Source organism: Cotesia glomerata, linkage group LG4, assembly GCF_020080835.1.
Source record: "Cotesia glomerata isolate CgM1 linkage group LG4, MPM_Cglom_v2.3, whole genome shotgun sequence".
NCBI lineage: Eukaryota > Metazoa > Arthropoda > Insecta > Hymenoptera > Braconidae > Cotesia > Cotesia glomerata.
Genome location: NC_058161.1, coordinates 4084830 through 4100643, shown reverse-complemented (window position 1 = coordinate 4100643; position 15814 = coordinate 4084830). Strand labels below are relative to the sequence as shown.

The window sequence follows — 15814 nt, the reverse complement described above, 5'->3', positions numbered from 1 at the left end:
GGTGGCGATCGACGTGGTTTTTTGAGGTTAAGAGCTGATTAGTTTTTGGAATTGAACCTTTAAGCCGTTTAAAAGTTATTCCAAAAAAACCACATTTGAAAAAAAATTTTTTTTCAGTTTTTTTACGATTTCTCAAAATCTATTGATCTGAATCGGTCCAAATAGTTTTCAAAATCTAAGTTTGGTCAAGCCCTTTCGAATGGCACCAACCGCGATGAAATCGGTCAAGCCGTTCAAAAGTTATAAGCGGTTCACATACTTTCACACACACATACACACATACATACAGACACCGTGACAACCTCGCGGGGATAGTCAGGGAAGCTTCCTGTGACCTTCAAACGTCGAGATCTGATGAAAACTCAATTTTTGCAAAACGGGGTGAAAACAATAACTTCCCGATTTTTGAAAATCTTCAATTTTCTTAGCGGGAAGTTAAAAATATAAACTACAGTTACTAAATTTTCTATATAAGCAACGTCAATATTTACAAAGTAAAATGGTAAATTTTAAACGCAACGCTAAAAATCAAACTATAATTATTGATTTGCTTGGACTGGTAAAATATATATTTTAAAAGTAGAATTTTTACTGTTTCAAATGGTAAATTCTCCGAGTTTGAGACCTTCCCCTTCTCCTCATAGTACAAACTATGTATTAAAACGGGAATTTTTACTGTTTGAAACTGTAATTTTTTAAGATGAGAGAGTCATTATTTACTATAGTGACAGCTACTAATCAAATTTTTGATATTAAATTATAAATTGTGTTTTTTACACTTTCTCCATTAAGCTTTGTAATTAATAATAGTCGATTTATATAATAAGTAATGATCAACTGGAAAAAATTACCATTTTCAACACACTTATAGAAGGATTTCTTAGTATTTAAAAAGATTTCTTTGTATTTAAGAAATCATTTCTTAAACATCATTTCTTAATATTTAAAAAATATTTCTTAAATACAAAGAAATATTTCTTAAATATTAAGAACTATAAATACTAAGAAATATTTCTTAAATACAAAGAAATATTTCTTAAATACTAAGAAATATTTTTTAAATGCTAAAAAATGATGTTTAAGAAATGATTTCTTAAATACAAAGAAATCATCTTAAATGCTAAGAAATCCTTCTATCAGTGCAGTAAACTCGTGATTATAGTAATCACTTTATAATATTTATCATTTAAATGCTACAATTTATTATTTACATGGAAGAAAATACTGTTTCAAACAGTAATATTCGCTTAGTAAAATTAAAGCAAATTTTTTAAGGGAGTTGGGAAAGAACGGATAGGGGAAAGGGGGGACCTACTCAGTGGGAATTTTTCCGTAATTGAAAAAATAATTTTTTAAGATGAGAGAGTCATTATTTACTATAGTGACAGCTACTAATCAAATTTTCGATATTTTTTACACTTTCTCCATTAAATTTTGTAATATTTACATTTGTGACACTCTGATGTCCGTTGTACTGTTTGAAACTATAAAAATTAACCGGAATCCGAGTGAATTTTACAGTTTACTTTTTTCGGTGTAGTTTACGTAATAATAATTAAATCAAAATTTTTATATAAAATTATATTTGTTATAAATAACAGTTTAAAAGAAACGTTTAAAAGATAATGTGAGTTAATTATTTTTTAGCTCTAGTTCTAGCAAATATTCAAAAATTTTGTTTTTGAAGACTTCCAATCAATAATTTTTTTGCTTAGGAAATTATTATAATAATAATGATGATGATTATGTGAAAAAAGTAAATAGAAACAAAGATGCGATGAATTTGCCAATGAAATGAGATATAAGTTGTGATCTCGACCTTGGAGAGGTCTTTGTCGAAGAATCCAAATCGGTATTCTCAACGTCTTAGTATCTTCATTCAGACGTACTTTGAATACAAATACAAATAAAAAGAGTAAAAGAGTAACTGGCTGCTTTAAAAGTATCTTTGTAGACATCGGGACATCACAAGACAGAATTAAGTCAGCATTCAAATTTCGTTGATCCCTTAAAAATAATAATAATAAATAGTATTAATACATACATACATTTTCGACTCTTACTTTCGAGGTAGAATTAGTATACACTCTTTGTTAGTTAAATTTGTTTCATTTTTTGTCTGTTTCGTGTTTCGTGTCATTGACAGTTTAAGTATTTCCAGAATGAAGTTTACTGTAATCTACGTTTTATTTAGTTTGAATAAAAAATATTAAATAGTCTCGAGTTTTAAAATACATTTATCGACTTTACAATATCCTCTTTTGCATTTTATTGTTGTTTTACAATTATTTATTGTTTTTTTAAAACAAATAAATTATTCTTAAGGTTTTTTAAATGAAATTTAAATTAAAAATTAATTATTTTAAATGTTAGTCAGGATTTTTAATTTTATAAAACTGATCAAACATTTTTTTTTCTTCTAAGATTTATAATAAAAAAAAATGGTAAATATTTACAAGTGGGTAATTTTCATTTTCATTTTTTTGAACGAAATTTCTATTTGATTTTATTAAATTATTTTTTTTTTTAAAAAAAAACAAAAAAATGAACAATTGAAAAAAAAAAATTGATTATTACAATTTTTCAAAAAAATTCAAAAGTTTTTTACAAAATTGTAATATTCAACTTTTTTTTTCAATTGTTTGTTTTTTTATGTACTTTCCAAAAAAATATATATTAAAAACATAAAAAAAAGATGAAATATAAATTTTATCCAAAAAACATGAGAGCCAAAATTTTTTTTAACTTTTAAAGGCAAAAAAAGCTATCGAAATCTTAATTTTTTTCTTTTACGACATTTTTTATCATAAATGTGCCGTAAAACCAAGCATAATAAAAAATGTCAATTTTTCACTTAGATATGGCCAAAAATATGGTGGACCCCACTTGTAAATAATTACCAAATTTTTACTTCAAAAATTTGAGTCAATTTTGTTTGATTAAAAATTTTTTTCCTTAATTCAAGACTATGAAGATTTCGAAATCTTTATTGTTTTTTTTTACGACATTTTTTATCATAAATACGGCGTAAAACCAAGCAGATTAAAAAAAAATGTGCAAATATTAATTTTTCACCTAGTAAATAATTTTTCACTTGTAAATATTTACCAAAAATATTTCTTCTTTTTGAAGAAGAAAGTATTATGCATATTTTTTTAGTGAAAATTAGGCAATACATAAAATTTTAATAAAAAAACGTAAAAACCTAATTGTAAAATAAAAATGAACTTTAACCTTCAGTTAAAAAGAAAATATTAACAGTAGATGACGAAAAAATGTAAGTAAAAAATAATCAACAATGAAATCAACGTAAAAACCCGTATTTTAGGCGTGTATAGTAAAAGTACGTTATCATAACATCGATAACACTAACAAGATAACTAATGAAATAAAATAACACAATAAAAAAGTGATAAATTGACCGAAGATTACGATAAAAAAATCTTTTACCTCTAGTGCATCATTTAATGAATTATAATAATTTTTGCGTCCATTAGGATACAATCCTTATTACAATAATGCAGAGAGGTAAAGTTTGACCAAGTAATAAATTAATTAGAGTAAAGTATACGACAAAAAATAAAATAAAATGGCATAGTCAACCCTGATAAAAATACCCGAGAAAAAATGTTTCTATATAATTATATATAATTGTATATAATCATATATGATTATTTATGGAATCATATATATAATTATATACAATTATATATGATCATACATAATTATATATGGACTTGTATATGAGGTTATATATAATCATATATAATTATATATGACTATATATGGAGCAATATACAACCATACAGGATTATATATAGTTCCATATACAATTATATATAAGTATATAGAATTATATATAATCATACATGATTATATATGGAATTGTATATGAGGTTATATATAATCATATATAATTATATATGACTATATATGGAGCAATATACAGCCATGCAAGATTGTATATAGTCCCATATATAATTATATATAAGTATATATGCTTATATATAATTAACAGATATATAGTATATTTCTTACCTAGGGCAGGAAAATAAGAAATGTCTCAGATTACATGTAATTGTTGACCGAGGCGAAGCCGAGGTCGACAAACATGTGATCTGAGGCTTTCTTATTTCCTGCCCGTGGTGAGAATACTATTTTTCTCCTCGACGGAGGCGGAAAGCGGCATTTTCATTTAGCGCAGCGGGCAGAAAATTGACGCTTTCCGCCCGGAGGGGAGAAAAAAATTTTTTCTTTAAAAAAAATTTTTTTTTGGTAATCACAAAAAGTGTAAAATGATGTTTATAATTACGTTTAAATAATTCTGAAATACAAAATTTGTCACATTTCCTATGAGATGTTTTGGCCTGCTCTGCTACTACCTAATAGTAAAATCATTATTTATTTTATTATTTAAATAAGTGTTATATTATAATGAAATTTGGTAAAATAAATAAATTATGAATAATGACTATCCAAATATATATTAAAATCAATTTTTATATTCCATTTATGATAAACTCATATGATACATTATGTAGATCATAGAATCATTATCATCTAAGACAGCAGCACAGCAGACAGACACTTCAAGAAATGGTTTTTATAAGAAAAGTTTTCCATTAATTATTATAATAAAAATTAGCATCCAGGAGGATTACTAATTGCCAATAAGTTAGAACTATTAAATTCTAAAAACAATAAAATAAAAACAAATAGAAATTTTTTTTTTTCTGGAAATAAGAATTAGTTTTAACTGCTCCAATCAAGGAGACTAGTAACTAAGTTAAAACCAAAGTGTATAATGTCGTAAAGCTAGTTTTTAAGTTTTTAGTTTGCAGCTTATTATAACACAAAAATGTATTTTTTTCATATGCAAATAAACTTCTTTAAAAAAAAAAAAAAAAACAGACACTTCAAGACTCACGGAGATCACCAAAGTTAAGCAGCATTGAGCAGGGTTAATAATTGGATGGGTGACCGTTGGTGTTATAGCTATAAAATTATATCTAGATATTTTTTTTTTGCATTTTAATTGGTTACACAGAATTGCGTAGGGCCATATTAAATATTCTATCCATAAAATTAACCCAATAATTAATTAGATGTAATAAATATATAATTAAATATTGTTGTATATAATTATATATAGTTATATATAATTATATATAATTAGATATGATTATATTTGGCCATTTTTCATATATAATCATTTATAACCAATTTATATATAAATATATATAATTATATATAAATATTTTTTCTCGGGTAATTAAGTATGAATATTACTTCATTTAATTTAAAATTTCCAAAAATATCAAAAAGCATTAACCTTCAATCAATAGTTTCTGCATCAGCATTAAACAGACTCGAGATGAGATAGAAAGAGATTTGAATGAGAAAGAGATTTGAATTAAACATATCCGGTTCGTGTCTGGTGTCTGTTTTTACTTCCACAGAACGGCAAAGTGTTGACTCGAACCCGAGGTAATTTGAATACAACAATGAATCCATTTGTGACACGAATATTATTCTTCTTCCATACAGTCTGCAGTGTGTAACACATAGAACAGTGATATGGTAACACATTGTCCCGATAGAATCCGGGTCAAGGAGGTCTAATAGCAATAGCCAACAACCTGGTGGCCTGGTCTCAAAGTCTCACCTTGTTTAGGCTCCTTCTCTTAGTAAGGGCCTAGGCCCTTTATTTACCATCACCATCACTATCAGAGTCACCTCCAATACAATGAAGATGACTCTATTGTATCGATCACCTGAATTTCGGCTCTGTTTACATAGTCTTCCGCCGTGACACCGTGACGAATTGTCCCTCATTTATCTCGATCAATACTTCTTCGTGCAACCTAATTTCTAGACAATTGAATTTTAATTTCAATAAATTAAATTCATTTTACTAAGACTAATACTATACATGCAAATATGTATTAATATACGTCAATAAACTCTCGTTATTACTCACCAACTGCCTTGAAATTTATTGCTGTTGTTATTATTCTTCATAATGACATTCATTCTATCAGGAAAAAATTACCAGACATCAGGAATCTGCTGACAATGTAAAGAAAATATCTTCTTGGAAATATTAGCGTTGTAATGTACCACTCTGATTCATCCCGAGCCTCCGGAAACTCATCGTCCTCCTATAATTTTATTATTTTTCGCTGTCATACGCCTACAAGTGGTTTACCTTTTGGGTTTGACTTATAAAAGGAACACTCATTTCCTTTTTATTATTGTTGAGTCAATTTGGTTTTTTTTTTATATTTCTTCTTTTTAAATTATTTTATTAATATTTTCTTGACACTCTATAAAATTTATTTAAAATTTCGGTTTTCAAGTAGAGTGCGCTAGTTGACAAAACCCATTTTTGTAAAATTCCTGGGAATCCCCTTTTTTTATATTCTTCCCGGTTAAGAACTGATAACCTAAAACATAACCAAACTTTAATGTTTTGTAAAATTTTAACGCTGAAAATAGAAAGTTATTTTTATTTTTTAAGTTATTTGTAATTTTAGAATAATTATTCAGTTTTATTTGAAAATCGATTGGGTTTTAAGGTAGAGGGGGCTAGTTGACAAAATCCATTTTTGTAAAATTCCTGGGAATCCCATTTTTTTATATTCTTCTCAGTTAAAAATTGTAATAACCTGAAACATAACCAACTTTTAATGTTTTTTTAGAATTTTAACGCTGAAATTAGAAATCTATTTAATTATATTTATTTTTATTTTTTGAGTTATTTTTAATTTTAGAATAATTATTCAGTATTCCATTTTTTTATATTCTTCCCAGTTAAAAATTGTGATAACCTAAAACATAAGCAAGCTTTAATTTAAAAGGCAATAATTATTTTGCTCACTAGAAATAAAATTTTTTGTATGTATCATTTTGTATTTACTCATTCGATTATTATTCAACAATTGAATTAATTTTAATGCCAAATCTTAGCAAGTGTAAATTAAAGAAAAATACTTGAGACTGAATAAATAATACTAAATTCCATTTTATACCAATTAATGACGTACATTTTTTATAGCCGAGAAAAATAAATCAAAAGTAAATATACACACCCATTTATTAAATTAAAAATCTAATAGATTGACATAGAATTTTTTTTTATCAATTCGCATGGAGATAAGATTCTAGAAAAGAGTTGAGAAGATAAATAAACTTTATTACCAAAATAATTGTCTCAGCTGTTCTATTTCTTCATAAAATTCTAAAAAAAAATAATAATAATAAATTAGATAAATAAATAATTATAATTAAATCAATAGAGATTTAACAACCTTTAGGATTTTTTAAAAAATAAACAATTACAAAAAAATTAAAGAAGAAATTTTCATTTGTAAAAATTATAAAAAAATATAAATGCAATTTTTTAAAAGTTAATTCATTTTTAATAAATAAAAAATTATTTTTTTTTTAAAATAAAATAAATTAGATAAATAAATAATTATAATTAAATAAATAGAAATTTGACAAGCTTTGGGATTTTTTTTTAAATAAACAATAATATAAAAAATTAAAGAAGAAATTTTTACTTGTAAAAATTAGAAAGAAATATAAATGCAATTTTTTACTAAATAAAAGTAAAAAAAAATAACAAATATCAGCTGCTTTTAGCATCATAAAAATTCTCCATGATATTAAAGTTAGCTGTCACTTGACAATTTTTTAATTTTATTTAACAAAAAAATTTGTTCTAAAAAATTGCATTTTTTATTTTTTTTTAATTATTACACGTCAACTTTTTTTTCCATAATTTATAAGTAATAAAATTATTAAATATATGATAAATTAATTTTCATAAAAATTCCACATTCAGAAATTAAAAAAAAAAATTACAAGTGCAAACTTTTTAAAAATAATTTTTTGTTTAAAAAAAAATTACCAAATGTTAGCTAATTTTAGTATCATAATAATTCTCCGTGATATTAAAATTACCTGTCACTTTACAATTTTTTAATTTTATTTAACAAAAAAATTATTTTAAAAAAATTGCATTTTTTATTTTTTAAAATTTCTGCATGTCAATTATTTTTACTCATTTTTTTTGACATAATTTATTTAATGTCATTAAAGTTATCCGTCTCTTAACAATTTTTTAATTTTATTTATCAAAAAAATTATTTAAAAAAAATTGCATGTTTTATTTTTTTTGCCATAATTTATTTGAAATAAAATTCTTAATATTATTAAATATATACTAAATTAATTTTCATGTCATTAAAATTAACCGACGTTCAACAATTTTTGATTTTTTTTTATTAATTAAATTAGAAAAAAAAAATATTTTTACAAAATTGCACCTATAATTTTTAAAACTTTCTACATGTGAAATTTTTTCAATTAATTTTTTTAAAATAATTTTTTCAATAAAAAAAATTCTAAAAATTTGTAGATGTCGGCTAACTTTATTGTCATTAATTTTCATATTTATTTATCAAAAAAATTCTTAAAATTATCAAATATCAGCAAAATTAATTTTAATTAATTCTCCAATAAATACTCATCAAGTACTATGAATAAATACTAATTGAAAGTGCTTGATAAACGTTTTCTTTTAACGCAATTATATTTCTTCCTACTAATCCATTTACACACGTCCAAATGATTGGAGATAAAGCAGACTACACAAATAAAAGGCGCTTATACTGAACCTTCTCAACAGAATATTAATAATGTATCCTTGTATAAACAAGCGAAGACACAAGACATAACAGTACCCTCTCTGTTAGTCGCGGGGTCGCTAACCCAAACTCTTGTAGTGTAGGTCCATCCTGAGAATCACTCCTGGGTCATAAACACTCGACAGTGTCATAGACCCCCAGCGACTCAACTCAGCTCGTATCACTTGGTACTAATCTGCCATTTAATGCCACCGCAGCCAGGAAATTTCGGTGCTTCAACAATTTCCTGTCCGGATTCAGGAAAAAAGGTGACATGTCTTCCTACTATCGCGTCCAGTGAATCATCTTTGCTTTTCTTCTTCGGTGACGAATAAAAAATTTTTATTATCAACTATATAAAAAAGTATAGGAATCTTTAGTACAGTTTATTATCATAAAGCAGATCGTAAAGCAATTTTAAAACTTAAAATTGACTCACGCTCACGCTAGACTTGCACATCAAGGTCATGGTACAATTTAATCATTGATAAATTTTTATTGTTTGTTAACATGAAAAGGTTTTTTATGTTTATTTATTTGTTTATTTTTAATTGCAGAGATACCTGTCACAATTCGGATACTTACCACCGGTTAATCCAACGAGCGGTGGAATTATTTCTGAAGACACTGTTTACAAAGCTATTATGGATTTTCAAGCGTTTGCAGGGTTAAATATTACAGGTGAGGATATATTAAATTAAATTTTTTATATTAAAAATTATATTAAAAATTTATGTGTAATTTTTTAATATTTTTAAATCCAGAAGAAATTTTATATATAAAGTAGTAGAAATTTTCTATTCATTAATTGATTAATTCAAAAGAAGAAATTTTTTGAATTTTATTATTTCTCAAAGAAGAAATAATTTTGAATTCTAAATTTTTTTTTATATAAAAACTATTGAAAAAAATATTTAAAACTGAAATTAAGAGGCACTTAATAATTTTTATAAATTATAGGAAAATTAATATTAAAAGCTCTGAATAATTATAAATTTTTTAACAATAATTTTTTAGACCTAGTTTATTTTTTTAAAAAAAGTAAAAACATTTTCAAAAGAAGTATTTGTCTTGTTTCTTTTATAATTAAAAAAATAAAAAAATATTAGGTAGCAGAAATTTTTATTTATGAATTGATTAATTAATTCAAAAGAAGAAATGTTTTGAATTTTATTATTACTCAAAGAAGAAATAATTTTGAATTTTAAATTTATTTTATAGTTTTTTTATATCAAAACTATTGAAAAAAATATTTAAAACTGAAATTGAGAGGCACTTAATAATTTTTATAAATTATAGGAAAATTAATATTAAAAGCTCTGAATAATTATAAATTTTTTAAAAATAATTTTTTAGACCTAGTTTATTTTTTTTAAAAAAGTAAAAACTTTTTTAAATGTCTACTAATTTCAGTGTAATTAAAAAATTCAAATTTTAAGGAAGAAATTGTTTAAATTAAAAATTTTAGTAATTTTTTGGCCTTAATTGACTCAAAAGAAGTATTTGTCTTGTTTCTTTTATAATTAAAAAAATAAATAAATATAAAGCTGCAGAAATTTTTATTCATTAATTGATTAATGAATTCAAAAGAAGAAATATTTTGAATTTTATTATTGCTCAAAGAAGAAATAATTCAGAATTCTAAATTTGTTTTATAATTGTTTTTTATCAAAACTATTGAAAAAAATATATAAAACTGAAATTAAGAGGATCCCTTGTGGAAAAATTTCTCTGATATAATTGTAAAAAAATTTTATTAAGTACAAATAATAGTTCATAAAGTTTTTTATTTTCTTAAAAAGTTCGAAAAACTTTTATTAAGTCGGAAAAACTCTTCATTCGACTTAGAAAGTTAGATTTTTTGCAAGATTTGGGACTCTGCCAGAAGAGTTATTAAAACTTCTTGTAGGAATAATTTTTACAAATTTTTTAATAAGTAAATTATTAAAAAATCCATAATTATTATATTAAAAAATCCATAATTAAAAGCTCTGAATAATTACAAATTTTAAAAAAATAATTTTCTAGACCTAGTTTATTAAAAAAAAAAAAAAAAGTAAAAAGAATTTTTAAGTGTACTAATTTCGGTGTCATAAAAAAATTCAAGTTTTAAAGAAGAAATAGTTTCAAAATTTTAGTAATTTTTTGGCCTTAATTGACTCAAAAGAAATATTTATCTTGTTTCTTTTAGAATTAAAAAAATTTTCAAATTATTACAATTTGTTTAACTTTTCGGTATTAAGAACACAATATTCTTATTAATTAATATTAAAAAATCCATAATTAAAAGCTCTGAATAATTATAAATTTTTTTAAAATAATTTTCTAGACCTAATTAATTTTTTTAAAAAAAGTAAAAAGAATTTTTAAGTGTACTAATTTCGGTGTCATAAAAAAATTCAAGTTTTAAAGAAGAAATAGCTTAACTTCAAAATTTTAGTAATTTTTTGGCCTTAATTAACTCAAAAGAAATATTTATCTTGTTTCTTTGATAATTAAAAAAATTTTCAAATATTACAATTTGTTTAACTTTTCGGTATTAAAGACACAATATTTTTATTAACACAATCTGAGTGATATCCTATCGATCAGCATAAAAAGTAGTCACGTCTTGAATGTAAATGTTTATATTATATCTCCAGATTACAAAGTAACGTGGTGTAAAGTTATAAAATATTCTTTGTCATTACCTATCGAGATCGTGATAAGGTAAATAGTCTTCTTCTTACGGAGAATACAGCCTATACCTAAGTACCGAGGTTCATGATCAAGAAGACAACAACGACAACGAAGAAGCTACAAAGGTGGTCATGAGCTTGTGAATGATTCATAAAGCAGCGAATGTACCCAAGATACAAGAATGACGCGTGCTCGAAGGTCATCACCGCTCAATTTTTAAGATTTACACCTGACAAATTATATTATTCTTCGTTAAAAATTATTGCTATTACGTGATTTAAATCTCTGAAGAAATTAAGCTTAATGGAAGAATGGATTGCTTATTCTAAATGTCAAAAGGTCGATGCTTGATATAATAGACTCCTTAACTCCTAAGTAAAGATATTTCTTCGTAGTAATAAGTACTTTACTCTTACTTGGATATAAATAAAGTGAACCTGTTGGCATTTTACGTTTTACACGTCACTGTCAAGGTTGCGTACAGTAGCCTACGTAAGAAATAAACGAGAAACTTGTCTTGCACGATACACGAGGCCGTAGTTTATTATACTGCATTGACAATATTTTCAGCTACTATTTTTTTTTTTTATTTATGACAAATAAATATGGGATGATTATGATGATATTAATTTTGATCAAATTTAGTAACAGGTGTGATAGTTCTCAGTGGAATTCCGGTGACTCACATTATTAATGGCCTAGTCTGGACTAGGCTGATTCATTCAATTCCCATTCAGGTTTTCGATTGAATCAACTTTAATTTGCTCAATCATAATAAATGATAACCTTAATTCTTCATTAATTATTTAGTCATTCAACCAAAAATTTTAGTTACTCATTTTTAAATAATTTTTAATAAAAATTTTTTATTTTTTGTTATTTGTAATTTTAGAATAATTATTTTGTTTTATTTTGAAAATTTATTCGGTTTTCAAGTAGAGTGCGCTAGTTGACAAAACCCATTTTTGTAACATTCCTGGGAATCCCCTTTTTTTATATTCTTCCCGGTTAAGAACTGATAATCTAAAACATAACCAAACTTTAATTTTTTGTAAAATTTTAATGCTGAAAATAGAAAGTTATTTTTATTTTTTAAGTTATTTGTAATTTTAGAATAATTATTCAGTTTTATTTGAAAATTTATTGGGTTTTAAGGTAGAGGGGGCTAGTTGACAAAATCCATTTTTGTAAAATTCCTGGGAATCCCATTTTTTTATATTCTTCTCAGTTAAAAATTGTAATAACCTGAAACATAACCAACTTTTAATGTTTTTTTAGAATTTTAACGCTGAAATTAGAAATCTATTTAATTATATTTATTTTTATTTTTTGAGTTATTTTTAATTTTAGAATAATTATTCAGTATTCCATTTTTTTATATTCTTCCCAGTTAAAAATTGTGATAACCTAAAACATAAGCAAGCTTTAATTTTTTGTACAATTTTAACGCTGAAATTAGAAAGTTATTTTTATTTTTTAAGTAATTGGTCATTTTCGAATAATTATTCAGTTTTATTTGAAAATTTATTGGGTTTAAAAGTAGAGGACGCTAGTTGATAAAACCCATTTTTGTAAAATTCCTGGGAATTCCCTTTTTTTATATTCTTCCCGGTTAAAAACTGATAACCTAAAACATAACCAACTTATAATTTTTTTTTAGAATTTTAACGCTGAAATTAGAAAGTTATTTAATTAAACTTAGTGGACGGAAGTCCTAAGACTAATCTGTAAATAATTACAGTTGATTATTAAATTATGTTGACGTTAAAAAATTGAAATACTCATGCAGTTGTTGGCCTAGACAAACTTACATATTCTAAAGTAAGAAAAATTTGTGTGCCAAGGTAATCCTCCAATATACAATCTACAATTGCAATCTGCAATACAATAAAATGCTGTTATTTTATAAGTGAAGCGAATAGTTAATTATTTTTTCAACGGGAATTACTTCGCCCCTGAGTAATACAAGTATAACAAGGAAATAAAAATAAGCATGAGGATACTATAAAAAAAGGAAGACCGGCGCCATAAACAGATTACCGATGCGGAAGGCGTGTTTCGGATTATTCAATAAAACAAAATAAAAAATAAGCAAACAAGGATTGTTCAGATTGTAATTGCAGTAAGACTTATTGGATAACGGAGAATTATTCAATCTAACACCCTCATCATCGGCTAGGTACTAAGTATTATACTTACGTGATGACGAATAACAATAATTATTTATTCTAATGAATTTATGTGACTTCACTTGATCAGGATAAGCTATTTGTATTTTTATTGTTAATTCAACAAAACAAATAACTTTACCATTAGTTAATTCTTGTAAATAATTTTTCTATCAACATAGAGTATGCTTATGATTATCCACGGCCTGCATTGGAACTTTTACTGCGAATTTATCATGTCAACTCGTATATTTAATCGTGAAGAGATGGATGATAACAGGAGCATGTTGACACATTCACATCGTACCTTGAAAAAAATGTTAATAATTAAATAATTGATATCCATCATGAATCATGAGGCTTATTGATTATTTTACTTACTGTTGATGAAGGAAAAATTTCAGGACTTTAATTAATTTGTGAATTTTTTTTTTTTTTCAGGTACAATGGACAATGAAACTGCATCGATGATGTCTTTGCCAAGATGTGGAGTGAAAGACAAAGTCGGAGCTAGCACTGATGGCAGATCTAAACGTTATGCGTTACAAGGTATAATTATTGTATTTATTTTATTATTTCAACACAAAAAATTTATTTTTTAAACATTTCATTTAATGATTTTTATTTAAGGAGATTTATATAAATAATTTGACCGAAAAAAATTTTATCCTAATATTAATGAAGCTCTAATTTTTTTATATTCTAATATGAAGTTTTAAACAAATGTGAAGAAACTCAATTTAATAACATTTCTTTTTGTCGCTTGTGAAGATAATTAATATCAGTATTAACTATAAGCGCATATTAATTTATTATTTCAATATTTTTCCATTAAGATGATTTAGAAATTTTTATATCTATGAAATTATTACAAAAAAAATTCAATTAAAAAATTCCACATGTAAAAATTAAAAAAAAAATAATTAGTAGAAATTTTTAGGATTTTTTTATTATAAAAATCAAAAAAATTGGAAATTTACAAACATTGTTTTATTTTAATTAAATGTTTTTTTAGTATAAAATATTTTGAAAAAAATTTAACAAAAAAATTCCACATGCTAAAATTGAAAAAAAATAATTAATGGAAATTTTTAGAAGAATATTTTATTGTAATTGATTTATTATTAAAATCAAAATTAAGAATTGTCAGCTAGCTTCAGTATAATAATTTATAATTAGAAGCTACATGAGTATTTAAATATAAAAGAATATTTTTAATGAGTAATCTTTACAAACATTATTTTTTTTTTAATTAAATCTTTTTTTTAGAATAAAATATTTTGAAAGCAATTTAACAAAAAAATTTACATGTAAAAATTAAAAAAAAATGATTAGTGGAAATTTTTAGAAGTAATTTTTCAATATAATTAATTTATTATAAAAATAAAAAAAATTGAGAATTGTCACTTTACTTTAGTATTATAATTTAGAATTAAAAGCTCTACATAAATATTTAATTGAATATGTAAGAATGTTTTTAATGAACAGTTTGCAAACATTTTTTTTTAAATTGAATGTTTTTTTAGTATAAAACATTTTGAAAACAATTTAACAAAAAAATTCCACATGTAAAAATTAAAAAAAAATGATTAGTGGAAATTTTTAGAAGTATTTTTTTATTGTAATTGATTTATTATAAAAATCAAAATTGAGATTTGCCAGCTAACAGTATAATAATTTAGAATTAGAAGCTACATAAATATTTAATTAAATATATAAGAATATTTTTAATGAATAATCTTTACAAAAAATAATTTTTTTTAATTAAATGTTTGTTCAGTATAAAATATTACGAAAAAGACTATCGATTTCTCTATTTACTGTGCTTATTATTACATTAGACTAGATTCGATTCGAAAACAATTCGATATACCGTTTTTCCGACGACCTCACGTTTTGTCATCCACGTGATTTCCCTAGTATAATTTATTGGTCAATTGCGTTTCTCGTGCATGACACAACCAGAGCAATCCACTCAACCATGAACAGATAGACAAATCGATTTCCATCGATCCACTGTTTGGATTTTTAAATATTTATAAGAAAAAAAATGATAACCATTTCTTCCTTAATGTCAATCACCTCAACGGATCTCCGTTAATTTTCAATATTCTTCAGTTTAACTTAAAAAAAAAAAATTAATAAATTAACAATTAAATACACGAAATTAACAGTAAATATTTTTATAAATTATAAAGGTTAAATTTACCAAAATAATTGAAGACAAATTATTAAAATTCCAAAAAAACAATTAATTATCACGCGCATTACCTA

At 24.1% G+C, this 15814-nt stretch overlaps 1 protein-coding gene and 1 long non-coding RNA gene across 5 annotated transcripts in view; both read left to right on the top strand.

Annotated features, from left to right (window-relative positions):
* Positions 1-15814, top strand: part of LOC123263452 (matrix metalloproteinase-14) — a 34276-nt gene that overhangs the window by 5432 nt on the left and 13030 nt on the right. For all 4 annotated transcript variants that reach the window (XM_044726229.1, XM_044726231.1, XM_044726230.1 and 1 more), the window contains exons 2-3: positions 9251-9374; positions 13982-14089. In XM_044726229.1, coding sequence (XP_044582164.1) covers positions 9251-9374; positions 13982-14089 — 232 coding nt within the window. The remainder of the gene's footprint in view (positions 1-9250; positions 9375-13981; positions 14090-15814) is intronic.
* On the top strand, positions 12999-13382 carry LOC123263483. Its single transcript, XR_006509173.1, has 2 exons — positions 12999-13216; positions 13283-13382. It is a non-coding gene; the product is annotated as an uncharacterized LOC123263483 (long non-coding RNA).